A 22584-nucleotide genomic window follows, 5' to 3' on the forward strand; every position below is an offset into this window, starting at 1 on the left:
ACGATTTGGGGAAAAAGTCATATTGCGATTGAGGATAATATTGCGATATGCGATATAATAAACAAATGGTATCATGAGTCAACTTGCTTGGTTATCAAGGAAAATGCACAAATAGATTACTGATAATGCTGAAATGTGTATTTCTCAAGACAAACATACAAACTAGCAACAACAACTATAAATCCACAGTGTTTTCAAATAAAAATATTTTTACAAACTTAAATATCTTTGCATTACTGAAAACTTGTTATTTTCTCAATATTACACCTAAATAAAATAGAACAATAAATAAGAACATACGAATTTTCACGAAAATAAAATTGTCCAAACAAACAGGGACATTTAAGCAGGATGTAATATGTACTTTGTATAAACTCTTTTGAAAAGGAAACTGGATATAAAAGTGTGGTTCACTCAAACCACTAAAACTGTTGTTGTTGTGTGTGTGTATATACACACACACACACACACACACACACACACACACACACACACACACACACACACACACACACACAGAAAAGTTCATCCCTTGAGCATGCACGCTTAATGCAGCTAGATTATAACATGATGGCTCGTGACTTATTGTATCATAACACAGTATATGTGTCACTGTGCATTTCTTAACGTGAGGAAAATTGGCAATATAATCATTGCAATAATTGTTCTAATAATCATTAGATTAAGTTAGTTGCAGCCCTACTGGAATGTTAATATACAATGCAGAATCATTGTCATTTAGAAATGAGATTGGTGTCTGTTTCGAGGGTGTCTGAATCGAGATCATAATCTTTTAAAGATTAATCATGCAGCTCTAGCGTGAGTGACCATGACAAACCGCTGTGTTGTTTGCAGGGGTCCAAGCCCCTCACAGACCTACATGCTCCAGTTAGCAAGCCAAGCAGCAGAACAACAATTGGGAGCCTCTAAACCGCTCTCCTGACCATTCCATGTATTGTCTGCCTATTGCTCCCCCTCCTTCAAATGCTTCAAATAAAGAGCTCCGATCATACAGACAACTACAGCACAAACCCCATTAGTATGGGGGAACAGGCATAAAGTCCCCAGCATTCATCAAAAACAGCAAGGGCTCTATATATAGGCCACTCAGCTGTTAGGTTTCACACCAGGATGGGGTGTCAGACACAATTGGCAGACAGAATGCTGGAAGTGGGCAGCTATTACCTTAAGTCTGCAATCAGTGTCTCACGGCACTCATAATAGTGTCTGGGCTTCCTGTGGTATCCTTATGTTTCCTATCGAGTTATGGGTAAGGCAACCCGTGAACAAATGGGCACTGGATCGCTTTTTGGGCTAAATGTGTCGAGCCATGAGCTCAGCAGGCTAAATGGCAAGATAGGCTTAAACTGAGGGGCATCTGAACGAAGTGATGACTCAGCAATGACAAGAGTCCCATGACACAGGCAGATCACCTGGATTAAGGCCCAGGTATAATTAGTTTTTCGCATTCCGGATCGGACTGCATCGCCTTTCAAAGTATACTCTTTTTACTGCGAGTGAATTCAAATGCATTCGCACTACCACTGCTTTGTGATACTATTTTAGTATTTGTCAATGGCAGGCTCATGCGCCCACAATGCACACAGACGAGGACTGTCAGCCTGTTGAGATAATCTGGGCTGCACAAGGAGTCCGCTTAGACTCTGTTGATGAGGAAATGTGTCACACATACTGTCCGCGAAGCGATTAGCAATGCGGGTAACTGAAGTCAACTTTGGCCTTTACACAGGAGGATGCTAGACATAACACTATGTGCAGGACCCATGTTCCCAGCACACTGGATTAAAGGGAATATTTCACAAAAATGTTTTTAATTCTCTCATCATCTACTCACCCTTAAGGCCTTTCACACCAAATGCAAATGTCACACCGCAATTAAAATATTGAATCGAAAAAATGGATTCTTAAGGAGCTATTCACACCTGGGGCGAACATATGCATATCGACAAGGTTGTTTTTTACGGTGTGTATTTGTCTTTTTATCAAAGTGTCTTTGTATACAAAAAAACCTTGCGGTTTGTCCACAAATTTATGTAATTGTTATTGGTGTGCTATTGTTAACAGTTACACTGGTGGCCAAAAGTTTGGATTAATGTACAACTTTTGCTCTTATGGAAAGAAATAGGTACTTTTATTGACCAAAGTGGCCTTCAACTGATCATAATGTATATTCAGGACATTAATAACTTTAAAAATTATAATTTGAAAAACATTTTTAGAACTTCTTAAACTACAAGGTGTTCTCATCAAAAAAATCCTCTATGTGCAGCAATGACAGCTTTACAGATCCTTGGCATTCTAGCTGTCAATTTGTCCAGATACTCAGGTGACATCTCACCACACAATTCTTGTAGCACTTGCCATAGATGTGGCTGTCTTGTCAGGCACTTCTTACACACCTTACATTCTAGCTGATCCAACAAATGCTCAATGGAGTTAAGATTCATAACACCCTTTTCCAATTATCTGTTGTCTGTGTTTCTTTGCCCACTATAACCTTTTCTGTTTCAAAAGTGGCTTTTTCTTTGCAATTCTTCCCATAAGGCCTGCACCCCTGAGTCTTTTGTACATGAGACTGGTGTTGAGCAGGTAGAATTCAATGAAGCTGTCAGCTGAGGGCATGTGGGGTGTCTATATCTCAAGCTAGAGACTCTGATGTACATATCCTCTTGTTTAGTTGTACATCTGGCCTTCCAAATCTCTTTCTGTCCTTGTTAGAGCTAGTTGTTTTTTGTATTTGAAGACTGTAGTGTACACCTTTGTATGAAATCTTCAGTTTTTGGCCATTTCAAGCATTGTATAGCCTTCATTCCTCAAAACAATGATTGACAGACAACTTTCTAGAAAGCGGTTTCTTTTTTGCCATTTCTGACCTAATATTGACCTTAAGACATGGCAGTCTATTGCATACTGTGGCAACTCAAAACCAAACACAAAGAAAATGTTAAGCTTAATTTAACAAACCAAATAGCTTTCAACTGTGTTTGATATAAATAGCAAGTGATTTTCTATTACCAAATTAGCAATTTAGCATGAGAACAAGTATAAGGTGTTGGAGTGATAGCTGCTGGAAATGGGGTCTGTTTAGATTTGATCAAAAATGATTTATTTATTTTTTTCAAATTGTGATGTGCTGTTTTATTTTTTTTTACATCAGCAATGTCCCAACTATACATTGTGAACAGCTGAATGCCATTTTGGTGAATTTAAGTAACAATCTCCTTCTGAAACAGCGAAATCCAAACTTTTGGCCGCAGTGAAAGTATTTAATAATGGGTCAGTGATTTAATATAATGTACAGAACACTAGTAGTTGTGCATGGCAAAGGCATATTATCAGTATTGTTTTAATTGATAACATTTGTTTTAACAGTTAATTTTATTCTACACACTTGATTCTTTCTAATCACCCCTCAGACTGTGGTGTACATGTTCATACTGTCAATCGACTGTCCTGCAGGCAAACAAAGTTTGAGACAGTGTCTTGAATGTTTAATCATCAACAAAAAAAAACTTGCTGCAGCTTTTAAAGTAATCAGTAGAGGTGTGAATCTTCACTGGTCAAAGGATTAGATTACGATTCAAAGTGTAACGATTCGATTATAAAGGATTCGATGCATCACGATGCATCTTGTCCTTCAATATCTTTCTTTTTCAGTTTCTTTCTTTAGAATCTTATAAAAAATAAATCTCTTCAATGCACAAAAAAATATTGGTTCTCCATCAAAACACACTGAATACTATTACTTCAACTGATTATATTATTATTTGAAGCATTGTAAATCATTTAATAGTATGCCATGCTATTCCCTTTCATTTTTAAGCACAAATGGAATTTTCTGGTCCAGAACGAGTGATATATCTGCTTCTATGAGAGCGCAGCTGTCAGCTTCTCTCCTCACCTGCACAGGTGATATTAAAGCGGTTTAAATTGAGCAGATGTTGCTTCAGAAATGTATCAAGCTTCCTGTATGCACTGTTTTATCTGCAAGTAGAAGATAAAACCTTTATAATCAGGTTTGCGTTCTGTCCTGACAAACGAGTTACCGGCAATTACAAAAGCCAATGAAATGGAGAGCGTGAAAGAGTATAGAAAATTGTCCCCCGTTGTGTGCAAATCAGTGCAATTATGGGTGCAAGCTCGTCTTTCATGTTGTTTGTTGACTTCTTAATCTCGAATAAACTATCCATTGCAATTTGCGTGGGATTGTGACAGAATTTCGGGATCGTTGTTTCATTCGGGCACAAATGGTCATGCGTTTGATACAGCTGGTCTGCAAACAGTAGATTCAGAATCGTTCTTGATTCTTTTGATAATCGTTTCAGAATCGTTCGAGTATGAATCGCCGAAACGATTTTTTTCTGACCGCTCTAGAAATCAATTCTTTCATTATGTGAATCCATGATTATTTTGCAAACTTGTCAAGTAGTTCTTCTCATCAGTGACGTGGAAGGCAGACCAGCAGAAAGGTGCGCTGCACCACGTACTGTACAGGGGTAAAATTGACTGTCGATCAGCGCCACCTATTGTAGAGGCGTGAATGTCCCTTTACACCGATCAGCCACAACATTAATATCACCTGCTTAATATTGTACAAGTCCCCCTAGTGCAGTGCTTGTCAAATAGTGGGGCGCGCCCCCCTGAGGGGGCTCGGAGCGATGCCAGGGGGGGGCGCGTGTGACCCCGGGGAACATGCTTTTTTTGCAACGAAGAACAACACACAGCACAGATCAGGAGATATGAAGTGCAAATAACAAACCCGTGAGACACCATGGAAAAATATTTAACGGGGATTAAAAGAAAGGCGGAGAAAGACGGAGATAATGAGAAAAACATAAGTCTCCCGAAAGCTAAGACGAGCAAATATGACGAAGCGTATGTAGAGCTTGGCTTCACTGTGACTACGTTGGGAGACGAGGAATGTTATGTTATGTATACGAATGGTATGTTTACTGTGTCTAAAAATGTTGGCAGCGGACAGCATGAAGCCAAATAAATTAAGCGTCACTTAAAGACATTACACCCCAATCACGCTGATAAGCCACTTGAGTTTTTTCAGCGAAAACGTGCCGAATATTGTCAACAATCGTCCCGCTTTGTGAATGCTACTTCAGCAAACCGTGCTCATAGTAGCCATTAATCCTGACTTCCTCATTTTGATAAAAATACAAAATCAGCACAAATTGTTTTATTCATTTTTGTTTTATAGGTCAGAGTGTTTTATATATTGTGCTCCTGAGTTAATGTTGCTGATCAATTTGAATTTATTATTATTTATTGATTATATAAAAAAAAATTAAAAATTGTATCAAATGGTCAAAACATTTTTACAGTTTAAATAAGGATTGCATTTTTTTTTATTTCAGGCAAATTGATGCACTTTAAGTCTTTTCTGTTACAGACTAAAAAACAATGTTAATAATGTTATTCTTTGTTGTAAGTTGATCTATATTTCTTTTTTTATGTTAATAAGGATACAATGTTATGCAGAGGTGTACTTATAACAATTTTATAGACAAATGATACTATTTACAGTCGCGGCGGAGAGTTGGGGGCACGAAATGTTTACTTCTTCCTGGGGGGGCGTAACAGAAAATAATTGAGAAGCACTGCCCTAGTGCCACCAAATCAGCGGCAACTCGCATCTCAGAATAGCATTCTGAGATTATATACTTCTCACCACACTTGTACAGAGCGGTTAACAGAGTTACCGTAGACTTTGTCAGTTCAAACCAGTCTGGCCATTCCCTGTCGACCTCTCACATCAACAAGGCATTTCTATCCACAGAACTGCCTTTTTTGCGTGAAAAGATGAGGTACTATTCTTCACAACACAATTGTTGGTTGTTGCCATTTGGCGGCATGAGGGGTACCTGCACAATATTAGGCAGGTGGTTTTAATGGTGTGGCTGATCCGTGTGTCATTGGGCAATTCATCAGCGATTCTTCTCTCATCATCACATCTGAAAAGGCCTTTACCATCTCAAAGAGAGTACTTGAACACAAAAACTAGATTACAAGAAATCTCAAATTTAAGTTCAACCTTAAAACCAATTTTTTTTCTTATGAAAATATTAGCACCATGCATAACATCTAGATTAAAAAATGACCAAAAAAAAATATTTGTACTCACACATAGAAACATTCAAAGTCCTCTGAAGCAATAAAATTACATTAAATTAGTATTTTGGTGAACTATTCCTTTAACAATGCCATGCATCCAGTTGTAATGGCAAAAATAAGGTGAGAGAAGTAGGTTTCATTGTTGCACACGGCAGGCAAAGGAAAATTTTATTTAATTATTCAAATATTGATTTTATTAGTCAGAAATTTAAAACGCTGAACGAGTACTCGACCAACCAATTACTCATACACATTCCCAACATTTATTTTTTTAAAGTACAACATATCTAAAAATATAAAACCTTTCTGTAGTAAGTTTTAAATCAGAATTGAAGATCAAAATCCTGAAAACACAAGACTGATGTTGGAGGCCACAAGACTCTTACACCCAAATAATGTCAACAAATACAACCATATAGAGCTTGAGTGTGTGAGAGCTCAGGGTTGTGTAACGATTTAAAATTATCATCAACAAACATTGTAATTCTTGAAAAAAACTTTGCATGACTAAACACATCATCAGAATGTCAAACAGCATAATGCTACAGCATGCAGCCAATGCTTTCCATTGTTCCCTTATTAAGTGTGCTCTAACAAAGTGCTAATAAATCTATTTGTTTAAAAGGTTTCCACATTGGTCCAGTCAACAAACATTATTACACACGAAGCTGGTTGAATAAAAAATAATTAGCCAGAAGACCTACAAGGTTAATGAAAAGCATCCTTTGAGAAAAGAGGCAAGGTGGAGGAGACATCAGATGCTTTCAAAAGCACTGCATAGTTGGTTTTGCAAGCACAAATCACGAAAACACATGCATGAGGCAGAGTAGGGGGCTATAAAAGTCTTTCTAGCAAGTCAGTCCACTGTTGGCCATCTTTGGGAGGCTATTTCCAGTCATGCCAGTGCAGCTCCTATCTACTTCAATGGAGAAAGACCAAAATCTCAACAACAACAAAAAGCAAAAAAAAAGAAAAACAGTTTGTCAAGATTACGATTAAAGAACATATTTCAAATCAGCAATAAAATCTGACAATACTGGTATCATAAATTATGATGAGTTACCTCATTTTAAAAGTAGTGGCCCATCTCTACTAAACAATATCTGGCTATAAAACACCAACCACTGCCAAGAAGGTTCTTTGTTGCCAAATAGTCACTGTGGCAGCTTGAATTCCAAATGAAATAGAATTTAAAAAATGTGAAAGCGAAATAACAAAAAAAAAAAAAAATCATAATTCAAGATCACGATTTCATGTCAAGGTCTAGGGATCGATGAAAAGCCTATCAGAAGTTAACGAATTCACTTACAATGACTACAGCCAGTTTGTTGTGCATTATATAGCCAAGTCCGTGACAGTGGGGCGAAGTCCTGGCAACAGTTATCCAGTGGAATGGTCAGCATTTAGGCATAAACAAATGCACATGGGGAATCACACAAAGCGTCAACAATGACAAACAGACCAGCCCTTATGTACACAGCACGTGAGCTTTGCCTATTTCAGTTTTCGAGCTCGCGCAACTCATCCATAACGATATTTTTGGATTCCTAACTACAAATGCCCTGAAAATGTATTTTTATGTGTTTACTGGTTATTCATGATGCAGTTACGATACCTGGTTCAATTACAACAGACGTGTGAAGAGACGACACGGAAGGAAGATGTGTGGTTAAATCCCCACCAGCAAACAATGCCGTCCTGTCTTCCGCACTGATTGGGTTCGATAAACACACTGCAATCCAGAGTGATAAACACACTTGTTAGCCTCACAAATGCAATTTCACCGGGGTAGGGTAAGATTATCAACAGGTTTATGCCACAAATATGGGTTTGAAAAGCGGACACGGGGTAATTGTTTTCGTTTTTTTCGTCGAGGCCTAACCAGCGCGCTGCCGCGGACCGCACTACGCTGTCACACTGGCTTATTTTGATCACTTACCGGGTCCGAGCGCTTCCATGGCCGAGGGCTCTCTCTCCGTCTCAGTCCCGGCCTGGCGGCTCCGTACCGACACTGAAATTGGTGGCGGTATCTCGAAGCTTAAAGTGGCTAATTTAAGAAATGGAAGGATGTGCAGCGCTATGCTCTGCCTGCGTTGTCTTCTGAGTGATTTAAAGCGGATCCATGGGATTTGCAAGTGCGCATGTGCGGGGACGCGAGATCCGGTTGGTGGATGCGCATGTTGACACACACACACACACACACACACACACACACACACACAGGGAAAATTATAAAGGTTTGGGCGGTGTAGTAGTACTAAGGAATTTGGTGGTACACTGATCCACTGGCTCTCAATCAAGCGGTATGTATATTTTATGATATATTTTAAATGCATGCCTATTTAACTGTTTATTTTTTTCTGAATCCAGATTAAACCAGCTGTTCACACACTACTTCATTTGACAATTTCAGTTCTAATAGACTCTTGATTTACTAATATCAAAGTAATAATGAATAGGCAAAAGCACTGTCATTCACTTTTCAAAATCCCACTGCTGTTGATTTCTCTCTCTCTCTCTCTCTCTCTCTCTCTCTCTCTCTCTCTCTCTCACTCTCTCTCTCACTCTCTCACTCTCTATACCAATGTGTGTGTGTGTGTAATTTAAGAGTCCGTATTACGTATACACAAAGTTCTAGCAACTAGACAAGTAACTAGCCTTGTTTGCTGGAACTCTGTTGTTGTCCATTTACAAGTCAGCATTGACCAATCCGGTGCGTTGTTGGTGGTTGTTCTCTGACAGCCCTGTCCAATCAGTACAGCTTAAGAGACCGTTCATCCAATTGCGAGGCTCGAAAAGATGACGGAGGCAGTTCAAGAAAAGCGCTCAAGTCCAGCGCGCGAAGAGTTGAAGCTCTGTTCGTTTACAGCTATAGGGCGGGAGATGAATATATACGTTTTGGCATTATAAACCAGCATTTACAAGTTGACTTTATGAGGTTTGAAATATACATATTGCTTCGTCTACGTTCATTTGTCTTTGGCGTGGCTGGTTTGTGCGGTTGATGTGGTTTTGTACCGAATAAAGCTCAAGACTCGACCTAAAAGATGAGCTCCCTTCTCTCTGAGCGGGTAACGTATCTGAACATGGTATAAGAAAATAACTTTAATTGTATTTTGAAAATAACTGCATTTGTTGAACGTGTTAAATTAGATAACTAATTCACTCAAACAGGTGAAAGATATTTGAATGAATTGACTAGGTTATTTTGTACTTGGCTAGCCAGCTTAGCTATTCATCCTGTCCTTTGTAACAAGCAACGGTCTTTCAGGCCAGAGAAGGAATAATGTATGTGTTTTTCTTTTTCTCGTCTTTCACTAATGTAAGAATTATTTTTCTAATGCATGTTTATATTATTGTGTACTTTCGGATTGAAGTGTGGCACTCCTAATATATCTACAGTTATCATCACCAATGTAGTATTTGTATACTCTTGTGATTTGCAAAGCACGCTTAATTCTATAAATTAAACCTTTTTTGTGTTCTATTTGCAATAGAAATCTCTCAGATCATTTAAAATGAATGTTGTCATTTATAGCCGGTAGATCTCTTGGCTAATGGAGGAACTGCTGAGAGTGATTCAGACAGTGGAATGAGCTCACCAATGGAGGAGGCGTTGAAAGGCACCAACATGGTCACTGAAGATCAGCAAGGTGAGAGTTAGGAAAACATATTTAGGTTTTAACAGAAGCACATTTGAAGGTGAATTTGTTGTTGGCATGCCTCCCGCCATTGTATGTGAATTCATTCCAACAATCCAGTTGCAAAATCTTAGATAATGAGATATCCTGCTCTCTCTTTTCACTTCTGATTGGTGTCACCTAGATTCGGATGATGACATAGCAGTGAGTCGGAAGGGACGCAGTCGAAAGGCACTGCAGGACAGTGACAGCGATGGAGAGCAGGAAGAGGTCGGAATGGCGAATGCTCTACTCCTGTCGGAGTGTAGCGATGAGGAGATAAAGACCAATGAGACTGAGAACATCAAAAAGAAGTGGGGGAAGAGAATATCCCGCATCTCAATGGATAGTGCTGAGAGTGAGCCAGAGAAAGATGTTGAAGTCAAGCCAAAAGAAAAGAAAAAGAGGGAGAAGTCACAAAGACGCAAAGAAAAAGAGAAGCGCAATGTTAACCTTGTGAAGCGGCTGAAAGAAAAAACAAAAGTGAGTGTTTGTAGAGGACAAGAATTTCTTGATTGCTGGGTTTCCATCCATGTATTTTAATGCGCATTTTATGACAATGCATAAAAACTGCTGGATGGAAATGCCAATATGTGAATAAAATCTCCAAATGTCCATAAAATACACTCGCTTGAGGTGGATACATTTTTATTAGATAAGAAGAATTGCACATAAACTACACCGATCAGCCACAACATTGAAACCACCTGCCTAATATTGTGCCACGGTCCAATAGCACTGCACTGCTGTCACATGATTGGCTGATTAGATAATATTATGGATGATTGTTGGAGCCAGACGGGCTGGTTTGAATATTTTTGTAACTGTCTCTAGCATTTACTCCAGATGGTGCCAAAAACAAAAAAACATCCAGTGAGCGGCAGCTCTGCAGATTGAAACACCTTGTTGATTAGAGCGGTCAACAGAAAATGGCCAGACTGGTTCGAATTGACAAAGTCTACGGTAACTCCGATAACCACTCTGTACAATGGTGGCACAAGGAGGACCTACACCATATTAGGCTAGTGGTTTTAATGTTATGGCTGGTCACAGTGTTTACCGAATAAATTCCTGTTGTATTTTTTTATAATTGACTAACATTTAGATGATTTCTGTTTTCAGGATGCCCCTCCACTCAAAGCACTTAATGACAGTGGTTGTCTGCTGGGAGACCCTGATCTATTTGATGCCCAGCTGGAGGAAGATTCTGAACAACAGTTGGAGGAAGAAGAGGAAGAGTCTTTGGATACTATCCGATCAGCTGTTAAAAAAAAGGCTAAACGCAAAGTGAGGGCAGAATTCAATTGACTATTTGTAACCCTGACTACCTCCACATGATTCGATCTGCCACTAGAGCCTTGCAGCACCAATTAATGATTTATTTTGTTATTCTTTATCTATAGCCTCATCTGTCTGAGTTCAGTGGTGATGAGGAACAAGAGAATAAACCACAGCGCAAGGTGGGGTTTTAGTTGTGGTGATGCTATCTCAATTTTGTTTATTGTGTGGCTTACCAAAATGCCAAATATTTATTTTCTGAATAAATTGTGTGCTCAGGAAAGGAAAGCCGCAAAAGCCAGCAAGGAGGCCCTCAAACAGCTCCACAGTGAGAGTCAGAGACTAGTGCGAGGTCAGTGATCCATCCCTTCACAAAAATAAAAGATCTGCTAAATGTGGAACACACTTGCAAAGTCTGACAAATTGTTGTTACTTTATTTCCTACTTTTGCAGAGTCCATGGTCAGTCTGCCATATCACATGCCAGAGCCCAAGAGTATTGACCAGTTCTTCAAGAGAAGACCTCATCCAGAGGGATCTGCCATGGCTTTGCTCAAGTATGATTTTAGCTACATTACTGCTTTTTTCACTCAAGTTTGCCCTGTTTATATTCAAAGGAAGTAACCCAGATATTCTTTTCTTATCGGTCTTCAAGGTCTGCAAAGTACCAGGCTTGTATCTTAAAAGCCAGTGCAAAATTACCTCTAGATCAAGCCAAAAAATCCCAACATATACCTGAGCAGGACCTAAGCCCTCAGACAGACACATCTGTGGTGTGCAACAACCAGTCATCCACCACATCCCTGCCTCTAGTAGGCACAACCACCAGTACTCCCCAAGATGCTCCTACTAATGAAGGAGAATCAGAAACCTCTAACTCCAATGAAGCACATGCAGAACCTGAAATAAGCACTAATGAACCCAATCCTGTAGGTAAAGTGAGAGACTCTCCCACTGAGAAAGAAATCAAGGAAGTTGAACTTTCAGACCAGGCAAAGCAACAGCTCTTAGCTGAGCAGGCCCAGACTAGTGCCGAGCACTCTGTGCAGGCAGGACCTCCTATAATCAATCCTGAACCACAGGTGACGAAACCTCATAAAGATAAGCTGGCTAGGCTAAGAGAGCTTGGTCTAGACCCCCCTCCTGTGGCAAAACTTTGTGCAGTTGATGGGGCTTTTGTTCAGCTGGAGCCACCTCATGAAAACCCAGGTGAGATTGTAGAAATGGCATGATGGTGATTCTGAATTAAAACAATAATCAAATGGAGCGTGTTCGATCAGGGTCACGTGAACCCGAAACTAGCCTATTTATGCAGGGCTTCCTTAATACCTCAAATTAGTCAACTAGTTAAGGCGACTAGATGATTTCGAAAATGTAGTTTTGCTTATACTTAGTCATTTTTCCCACAATTGACGATTTTTTGTATTTATTTTTTTGTATGCGTGTACGACACAGCTTTGAGAGCACTACAGGAACGGTTCATGAAGCATATGCTGCCTGTTGCTCGTGCTAAAGGTGAGCGCACATTGCAGCTCAGTGTCGTGAGAAAAGACAGTGCCACTTCTGGACAGATAGAGCTGCACGCTGAATCTATCACATACACCATCAATGAGGGAGAGGAGAAGCCTGCAAATGCCAAACCAGGTACAATTACTACTACTCCTGTAAATGTATATGTATAGCTCTAGACACTGTTTTTGATGTTTTCGTTTATTAATTCATTATGTATTTATCTTTCTTTTGAAGGTGAGAAGCTGGTTCTGTTGAAGTCTCGTTTGCAGCAGGCCATGGCCATCCGCAGGAAGGAGGAGAGGGAGCGCAGAGCTGCTCTGTATCGCCTTGACAATGAGGATTGTGAGGAGGAAGAGGAAGCAGAGATGACTGAGTCAGAGGATGAAGAGGTACCAGTAATGGGCATTACTTTGGACTTTCAATTAACATTAATGCTCATTAAAGAGACTGTTTAGTTTTGCTTGACTTTACAAATAGATGTGTACTAAATGTATTTATATTTAATTTGGTTTCATTTCAATTTAAGGGTGTTGAGGAGTTGTTGGGGGGTGGTGATTCTGAGGAGGAAGAAAAAGAGGCTGTAGAGAAGGATGAAGATGAAGTTTCACTGAAAACATGCCCCTCCCCAGGTTTTAAGAGTCCCTCTCCTACTCCAGCAGACACTGATGGGACACTGATGCTGTTTGCTGGCAACTCCTGCTCCCGCACTGGGTGTGTTTTTTTATTTTATTTTATTTATTTTTTTTTTTTTTTATTATTATTAAGTGTGAATGTGTTGCAGTCTATATCTTTAGTGCACAGAATTTTAATATCTACAACTGCTGGGTACCTGGCCATTGTATGATCGCATGAAATGAGCAAGCAGATACTACTACTAAAGAAGTGGCATTCCCTGATATTTATAAAAAAAAGAAATGCTTAATTCATCCCTTGATCTCAAACCCTTTAAATTGGGATCAATGCATCCCAAACAAACTACATTAAATCAATCCTGTAGTTTAAGGTAGAAAATGTGTCTTTCTACCTTAATCGCTAGGACCAGATCATTTATTACCTCTGCCGAATAGGACACTCTTGGCTTACACAAGTTTGTAATATCACAAGAAGATTCACCAGTATTTCCCTCGTCAGGGATGCAAACTAATCATTTTTCAGCTAGTCCCCTTTTTAAACTGATTATTGAAATAACTTAAAAGGGTAACTTTAAGCTTATACACTTTCAAAGCTTTAAATGTAACAAAAAATATATATATACTTTTTCACCTTTCATGATTTTGCATCCCATCTCATGCCAGAGTCCACGGTCACTGAAGCATATTTTTTGGATTGTGCTAGGGCTAAATTCTTGATTTTAAATGGTTTTATTCAGCTGACACATTTGAAAAGTCCAGAATCAGTTTGAGTTTAATGAAAATAGCGTTTTTAATCACTATACTTGTTTTTGACATGAAAATAGCCAAGGAAGCTGGCATGGGATTATATTACAAACAAACTCTAACATTCTCACTAAATGTGTTTTTCTGTCCAGAGATGATGTGAGAAGATCAGGACCAGTTGGCCATGAAACTGACAATAAAATAGGTGAGTGCAAATAAATCTATTTTACTTGCTGCAAGAGGTTAGTATTTTGCCTGAAAGTATGTGGATTTACAATAGTACAAATCTGCTGTTTTCACAGAAGAGGATGACACTCTTTCATTGGCTAAGGACAGCAGTCATAACAGCAGCTTTGAATTAATGGGCTCAATGATCCCATCATATCAGCCAGTCAGTAGGGCTGCAGGCAGGGGCCTGTCAGCCAGAGCATTTCGCTCTCCCTCCCCCTGCTTCTTCAGACCCTGCTTCCTTGGCTCTGCCTCGAAGGTGAGATTTACAAGTGTGTATAAGTGTGTATTAGATTTAGTTTCCATATGAAGTGTGGATTTGCACCATTTTTGAATCTGAAATTTCATTTTATTGCCTCTTTTTATAACATTGAAGACTTGGGTAATAAATAAGCCATAGAGAATGTGACTTTCAAAGTTCATTTGTGCTTAATTAAATAAAACAACCACTGAACTTCTGAGATTTTAAGTGTTTGTGTTACTATAGATGAAAATACCAAATGTTGTAAAACTTCAAAAGTACTTTAATAAAGGTAGATGCCACACATGATAAATATAGTTTTTTAGAAAGTTTACAAATTTAATAATTTTTACTTTGTGCCATAGCAATAAGTAAAATCAAATAGAATTAGACAACCCAATCATAAATCTGAACTGTCTGACAAATGAGAAATCACATTTTTACATTTCACATTTAGCAAATGCCTTTATCCAAAGCAACTTACAGAATAAGGAACAATATTAAATGAGCTATTCATCTTAAAGATGAATATTTACAACATTTAATAACAGTTACACAATATGTGCTGCATTACAAAGTAGAGTTGAGTAAAAATATAGATTTTCCAATGTATCGCGATCTTCGTTTGAACTAAATATTGATCTTTTGGATTTAAGATTCTCTTTCACTCTGTGGCAACCCTCTGTATAATGCAAGTAAATCACTCACATGTGCAAACAAATCTCACGCTATGCACCAAAAAATGTCTATGAGTTGCCATTTGGCTAGTAAATTTCACTCACCAGCGAATTAGTATAGTAGAGAAGTTATTAGCACAGAGGTCCTTTCACTGTGAGTTGAGAGTACAAGTTTGGTGAAACTTGTCTGTGTGCCCAAAGACGAGATCAATGGATCCAAATGTAATTGAATAATGTCCCTTTTAATACCATTTCTGTTCTTTTAAAGTCAGTTGTTGATTGAAAGCCACAACAATAAAACTTTTTAAATCTCATCACTCGTGGATGTGTGAAACCACACACATCTTCTCTTATTAAATGTGCTTGCTGGCTGATGCTGATTAAGCATGGGTTTTATCAATGTAAATACTGTAAATAGTACAAATTATGCAAGTAAATAATAAAAATGTAACAAAAATATATATGCAATTTCAAGACATTGATGGAATGGAATGAATTTGAAAAATTTTCAAAAGCAAATTTTTATGGAAACAATATAATTTGTGAAATTAATATTTTTGACTTGTACCTAGAAGGTTCCTTTTTATAATTTAAGAGCATTAGCTGAGAGAGAATTTATTCTATATGCAAGCAAATTTTACATTTGTAACAGAAATGTACCCATATGCATTGATATTTAATCTGAATTGAATCTGTATCCATAGCAGTCCTATTACAAAGTTTCAATTACATTTTCTGATACCTGCTGCAGGGACCCCCGTTAAATCTTTGGATTAAGCATTTATTATTAAACCTGTGTATTTTCATTCCTTCCATTTTTTTTCAGAGCTCAGGTAAAGTGTCCGAGCCCTCCCTCTCCCTTCCGGTAGAGGACTCTCAAGACCTTTATGCTCCATCTTCCCCAAGCGAGTCTGCCCTCCCTCCAGTTGGGGACTCTCAGGGTCGCTTCTCATTGGAGGAGGACACCCACTCCCAACTCCTGGATGCTGATGGCTTCCTAAATGTTGGCCCTCACGGCGCACCCAGCCATTCCCACAAGCGGCAGCTAATTCTAGACAGCCTTGATGAAAACGCCATGGACGCTAACATGGGTGAACTCCTAGGACTCTGCTATGGGTCAGGGCAGTGCCAACCTGGGGCAGAGGATGAGCTGCTGGGGCTGTGCTCTGGAGCATTTTCTACACAACCTGGAAAACCAGAATTCAGGCCCATGGAGAAGAACAAGACCTTTGAGCCAGAAGAGCAAAAAGGGGAGAGTCATGGCAGCTCAGATGCAGACATGGACCAGCTGTTGGCTTTCTGCTCTGGCAAGTTCACAGGCAGCCCATGTAAGTTTTGGTCTCTTACATGTGCCAGTGTATAAGTGTTTAGCTTCTTCATACATTTTTATTTTACTTGTATAACTATTCTTTATATATACTTTTCAGCTGCTTCATCACTGCAATCAATCTCCAGTGCTACCTTTGAAAAGCCATCTGAAACAAGCAGGTACTAAAACAAATTTACATGAATTAATTGTTAAGCCTTGCAGATTTACTAGTATTTTGTCACTCCAAATGAAATTTGCTTTATACCAGGGTTCCCCAGTTAGTTTTTAACATGGGGCCAAAATCTGTCAACAATACAAAGTCAAGGGCCACTGCTGTCGATGTAATGACACTTTTTTTTTTTTTTTTGTGCTGCTATTATTATTATTACTATTGAATTTTTAATTATTAAGTGCCACTCATAAATACTCAAATGTTTTTATTAGTTTTTGTATTAGTAGCCTGTTTTATTTATTCAAACCATTATGAGCATTTTCTTTGTATACAGATACACAAAACTACTAATACAAACTTTACGCTACTAAACTTTAATGAACAATCTAGATCTCCATGCGAGTCAACTGTTCCTGCTAGTCTCCAAACTGGATCTCCTGCACTTCCCCTAATTGCAGATTCAATCGTTAGACCTATTAGCATTAATATTGTTATTGTTCTTAAGGATAATATAACAAAGTATTGCAATAATTTAAATAAAGAAAAGACCATGAGCCAATGTTTTCTTATACATTTTTTATATTAGACAATGTACAGACAAAATTATGATTCAATGTTATTGTTAATGTGAACTATTCCACGTGTATCTGTATCACAGTATCTTGTGTAGCATTATAAAAAGAGTATTTGGCTTCAGGAGTCCGTTTGGAATATACTTGTACATGTGCTAATATGAAGGTGCAGGTATGAGAATGGTCTAAATTTTTGTAGAAGAGCTACACAGCCTAATGTACAAGGGTGAAATTGTTCTTTCTTTTTTATGCATGATGTATAGACCTTTCGTCGAAGTTTGTCTCTCATAATTGTCACGGATTTGGTGTGAACAGGCCTTTAGCGCAGGCCAAACATTTGTCTCTCGCGGGCCGGATGTGGCCCGCAGGTCACCTATTGAGTTACCCTGCTTTATACTCTTAATTTGTGCCCATGAACAGGAAAAAAGACATAACTGAAGAAGGAAGGAGGAGGAGGAGGGAGGAGGGAGGAGGGTGACTGTGAGTTCCGGCTCCTGTCAGATGTAGACAGCCTCAGCGAAAAGGTCAGAAAATACAGTGTTTTTCCAGGGTTCCTGTGGATCCCTAAAAGTCTTAAAGCCTTGTATTATTTTTTTCAAAATGTAAAACTTAAATATCTAAAATGATAGAACAAAAGTCTGACTTTTTATTTAAAGAGTTGTTAAATATGGGAGTGGAAATACCGAACTCGTGATATGACCTAATGTGATTATCATTACTTCAAAAGAATATGATTTAATTAAATAAATGCATGCGCTGCATCCTTCAAAGTGAAAACACGGCACTGTTGTATTTTCTCCAAGCACTCGGGGGCTTGTGAATGTTTTCAGCTGTTGCGGAGCAGTTCGTTAAGCCCTATCGGAAATTTTTGACAAGCAATCACTATAGATCAACTGATGATGGTTTTGATGAAATATGACTATTTACTTTTAATTGTTTATACATTGCTCCAGATTGCGTCAAATAATTGATTGCAACAATAATTTAAAATCTAGTCTACACTTGTGACAGTCGGGTTGTGTGCATTCATATGCGGTTTTTGTCAAATACTGTATCATCTTGTGAGTTCTTGAATATATTTTTAGAACATGCACAACCAGTGTCTCACGCTGCTTTTCACTCGTTCTGTTCTGACGAAAAGACTAAGAACATTTAATATAGGCTACCAATTAGAAATTCAATCTATAGGCAGATTATAATTTCAACACATTTTCGAATCTGCTCAATCCAATATCAGGCGACCTCTAATTTGTCTATTTATATTGGTACATAAACCATTTTTAGTGTGATATTTATGTGGCAAACTGTTTTACTGATAAACAATGTTAAGACCATGTTGAATGTGTGCCTCTGCCTGTTTAAGAGTCTGTGATGCATGACTTATTTTGAGATTGTTTTGGTATGGGGATACAGTATTAATTTTATTTGTTCAGGACTTAAAGTTCGTAAAGTCTTCAATTTGATTTTGAAAAATTCTGCAGCAACCCTGTTTACTGTCTGCATGCTTTTGATACTGTTCTTGCCCTGCTCAGTGTTATTAATAATCTTTTTTTAAATTAAGGAGGAAAATGAGGATGAATCAGACACTGAAGAAGAGGAGAATGAAGAGGAGAGAGAGGCAGTTTTTGGGCCACGTCCTGGCAAAAAGAAAATGTAGGAATAATCTAGACATTTGCACTACTTATTAGAATTTAAGAAATCTTTTATTGATTGATATTACAAAGAGTTTTTAGGGTTTCCCAGGAAATCAACAAATCGATTGTTTTAATTTGATGGAAAATTACATTTTCATTTCATTAGACGCCTGGCAGAGTTTGTGGAATCAGAGGCAGAGCTTTCTGGCAGTGATTTGGGCAGTGAGGATGAGGATGATGATGATGGTGGTGATGAGTATGAGGAGGAAGACCTACAGGAAGAGCTGCCATCAGATGAGGAACTGATGGACCAAGTCAACAAAATTCACATGTAAGTGTTATCTTTATCCTACACTGACTTTCATTTAATGTTTTAGGTGAAACAGAGGAGTACTTTTTTTAACTAATTGACAAAGCAGTTGAGATGCTTGTTTGGATGCTTTGCCTTTTGCAGTTCAATGCACAAATGCTGCCACAGCTTTAGAATTTGTTGCAACATAAACATGCCACAAGAGGGAGATATTTAACCAATCTACGTTTGGTACATTTGGTGCCTCTGGGATTAGGGTTGTCCCGATCAGCTGTTTTGACCCCCACACACACACACACACACACACACACACACACACACACTTTTTTTGTTTACAAAAATAACTTAAGTAAACAAAGTAACTAAAAGATGTCTTCAGCTTTAACTTGGTGCAGCTAGCATTTTTATTAAACTCGCATATAAATTCATCTTCTACTTAGAATGGTGTAATGGCTTATTTTAACTTTAATATTCAGGTACAAAAATAAATCACAAATCCACTGAGTTCTGTATGGATGAATGGAAATCTTACATGCACTTACAAATGGTGTAAACAGCTTGACTTGGATAGTTACAACAAAAAATGTATTCTATAAAAACTAATTCAAAATTTCACAATTCCACTTAAGTGCTGTAAACAGTTACACTTGAACAGGCCCAAGTTCAACAATAATGAAACCGTTATTAATAGTTCTGTTGTCCATATCAAAATGCCATTTGTGACATACTGACAATCAGCAAAAACCATGAAAGGATCACACACCGCAGAGATGCATTCACAATTAAGAAAAATATATTCATAACAAGCTCTTAAACTGCTCCAGTGAGAGATCATTAATATCTATGGTTTATTTACTGTCATTGAGTTTTGCTGTAACACAAATTATTAAGCAAATGAGTAAAGACGCGGTGTCGTTATTGAAGGTTAAACGGTTATATATATTATTTAGTGGTATTGTGACCAACATTAAATCTGTTTTAAATTGGGATGAGGGACTGATGAGATATCAAGAGCACCTGATGAGTGCACGTCTTTGACACAGAGAGCACTCATGTTAAAGAGAGTAAAGCTAAAAGCCCCCATGATTGCTCAAACAGTCTCTATCACTCAACACAACATCTGATTCACAACTCGCATCATGTATCATGCATTTGCATGTTTAATTCTTTAGCAGCCTTTATATCCTCCCTGTTCACTGTGCAACGAGTCAGAATTACTACCGTAACAACTCTACAAAATGGCCAAATTAATATTCATACACATGTAATTCTTAAACATTTTTAAAAACAAACCAGCATATTCATCTCAATTACATGTCTGAAAGTTTGAATTCGTGAATGCTTAGAATTGCCAACAACTCACCCTCCATAGGCCATTCCATCATGCTTCAAGGGCTGAGAAAGCACTCCTTCATTAGAGGAGCATTGTACAGTATGTGTGATTGCCTGCATGCTGCAAAAAAGATCGGACCTAAATCTAGGCACGATCGCGGATTTAAGGCGAATATTGGCCAATTTTGATTAGCAGCCGATCGATGGGGACATCTCATCTGGTACTGTACAGTATTATTTATTCTCAAAGTGTTTTTGTCTAAAGTCTGATTGCTTTTAGACATAATAACTGCACTTGATCATAAACAGTCATGATCATTAAAATGCCCATTCAGTAGGAATGTGTAACTCATTAAGATGTTTTCTCTATAGGAAACAGGTCTTGGATGATGATAAAAGAAGACTGCGACTGTATCAGGAGCGTTACCTTGCTGATGGAGACCTGCATTCTGATGGACCCGGACGAGCTCGCCGCTTCCGCTGGAAAAACATTGGTGAGGTCTTCCTCTGCCGCTTTTAATATAAGCATACAAAGTTTATTTTTGTGTGTCAATCAACTGGAGAAAATGTATCTGAAGTGTTTTCATTTAGTTTTTTAAAGTGTTTTCTTTTGACCAGATGATAACTTTGAGATTGGTGGAATGGGACCTGATGGAGATGAGGAAGTGGAGGATGAAGAAGTGGATCAAATAGAGTTACAAAGACGTAAAGAGCGGCTAGAGAGGGAGCAGTGGATAAGAGAGCAGGTGCGTGTGCGTGCGTATCTAAAATGGACACTGATATTGTGTGTATTGGTCTGACTTGTATCCTGTTCTGTAGACTGAAGCTAAGGCCAAAAAGGAGGATGCAGAAGATGAAGAAAAGCTTGGCGAGGAGGACAGTCAATTTATGAAGCTGGCCAAGAAGCTAATTGCCAAGACCCTTCAAACGAAAGGTTGTACACATTGGTAGTTCACAAACAGCGTGTACATAAACCTTTTTTTTTTCCTCCAACAACATTTTACTTAAATTCAAAAAAGTATGTGAAAGGTATGTGTTGTTTCTCCTTTCTCTTTTATAGATACTGTAGTTGTTCCTATACAAGAGAAGGCAACTCTCAATTCCAACCAGTTCAGAAAGCCTACTGTGGTCTGTACACTCACTCTTACTGTTTTATGCTTTCTGTGTGACCTAAACTTGACTTCACGTTGGGCAGTGGTCATAGATTGTAGAGTGTATTAGCTTATTTTCCATCGCAATACCACTGTCAGTTTTCTCAGATTGTTCTAAAGATGAAAATAGTTTAACACATTTTAATTTGTGACTGTATCTCCAGGTCAAAAGAGGCTCGTTACTCAGTCAGCCTCGAGCAATGTTGCAGAAGTTGGCCAACATTTCTGACAGAAACCCTTTGGCCCCTCGTAACTCACGAGGTTTCCTCTTCCAAACCTTGTCACCAGAAAAAGAGACGCCTGCATCAGAGGGACCCAAAAAACAGGTAATTTTGCTTTGGAATTGCTTATTAATAGAATCATAATATTTGAGGAAACTTTGAAGGAACTTTTTTTCTTCACAAAAGGAAAAAGTTTTTTTTTTTTTTTTAGAGAGAAAGTGTTGTTTTCCTTGAACAGTTCATGTATTTAATAGCTCTACCACAGGATGGTGCTGTAGTCTTAGAATGATAGAAGTATGGTATATCGGCACTAAGGAACAGAAAATGCATGTTTTTATTGTATATTGAGATATTAAAATGTATTAGTGCCTACTCATTGTATGAAATGGTCAATGTCCAGTTGTAATTGAGTAAATTAACTGCTTATTCCACAGATCAAGAAACGAGGACAGATGGACTCCATGGTTCCTGCTGCCAAGCGACCATGTCTAGGAAACTCCCTCAAAGCCCCAGGACCACCACGAAGTATATTCAGCTATCTGGAGAACTGAAGTTGCTTCTGACATCCCCAGTATTATGGACGTTTTATTCATAATTATTGGTCTCCCCAGCCATTTCAAATCCCATAATGACTTTGTGTTTGAGGTTTGGCTTGTCCTTGGTTTTAGATTATAGATTTATATAATGTAAATAATACATTTTCTGTTTTTATAAAAATTTAAATTAAAGTTTATTTTAAATCATATTT

At 38.2% G+C, this 22584-nt stretch overlaps 2 protein-coding genes across 5 annotated transcripts in view; one reads left to right on the top strand and one right to left on the bottom strand.

Moving 5' to 3' along the window:
- LOC127619860 (protein argonaute-4) overlaps positions 1-8254 on the bottom strand; it is a 38034-nt gene extending 29780 nt beyond the window's left edge. For 3 of the 4 annotated variants that reach the window (XM_052092873.1, XM_052092872.1, XM_052092871.1), the window contains exons 1-2: positions 8084-8254; positions 7760-7876 (exon numbers count right to left, since the gene is read on the bottom strand). In XM_052092873.1, the coding sequence (XP_051948833.1) occupies positions 7760-7876; positions 8084-8102 (136 nt within the window). In that variant the 5' untranslated portion in view covers positions 8103-8254. The remainder of the gene's footprint in view (positions 1-7759; positions 7877-8083) is intronic. The other variant, XM_052092874.1, reaches the window with a different exon arrangement.
- A 744-nt stretch (positions 8255-8998) lies between these two features.
- On the top strand, positions 8999-22475 carry LOC127619481 (claspin-like). The gene is made up of 25 exons (XM_052092326.1): positions 8999-9233; positions 9683-9797; positions 9970-10307; positions 10947-11111; positions 11228-11284; positions 11382-11454; positions 11556-11658; positions 11757-12310; positions 12557-12745; positions 12848-13002; positions 13140-13324; positions 14142-14194; positions 14292-14476; positions 15962-16463; positions 16563-16623; positions 17609-17624; positions 17656-17712; positions 18750-18841; positions 18989-19153; positions 20837-20958; positions 21083-21210; positions 21284-21398; positions 21525-21592; positions 21780-21941; positions 22271-22475. Exons 1-25 carry the CDS (start codon positions 9192-9194, stop codon positions 22385-22387), a joined length of 3819 nt encoding a protein of 1272 aa, XP_051948286.1. The 5' UTR covers positions 8999-9191; the 3' UTR covers positions 22388-22475.
- The last annotated feature ends 109 nt before the right edge of the window (positions 22476-22584 follow it).

This window comes from Xyrauchen texanus, chromosome 26, assembly GCF_025860055.1.
Source record: "Xyrauchen texanus isolate HMW12.3.18 chromosome 26, RBS_HiC_50CHRs, whole genome shotgun sequence".
Taxonomy (NCBI): Eukaryota; Metazoa; Chordata; class Actinopteri; order Cypriniformes; family Catostomidae; genus Xyrauchen; species Xyrauchen texanus.

Coding starts and splice junctions, on each gene's coding strand:
- LOC127619481 (XM_052092326.1), top strand. CDS start 9,192: ATGAGCTCCCTTCTCTCTGAGCGGGTAACGTATCTGAACATG. Junction 11,659..11,756: donor TCTGCCATGGCTTTGCTCAA/GTATGATTTTAG, acceptor TCGGTCTTCAAG/GTCTGCAAAGTACCAGGCTT. Junction 16,464..16,562: donor CAAGTTCACAGGCAGCCCAT/GTAAGTTTTGGT, acceptor TATACTTTTCAG/CTGCTTCATCACTGCAATCA.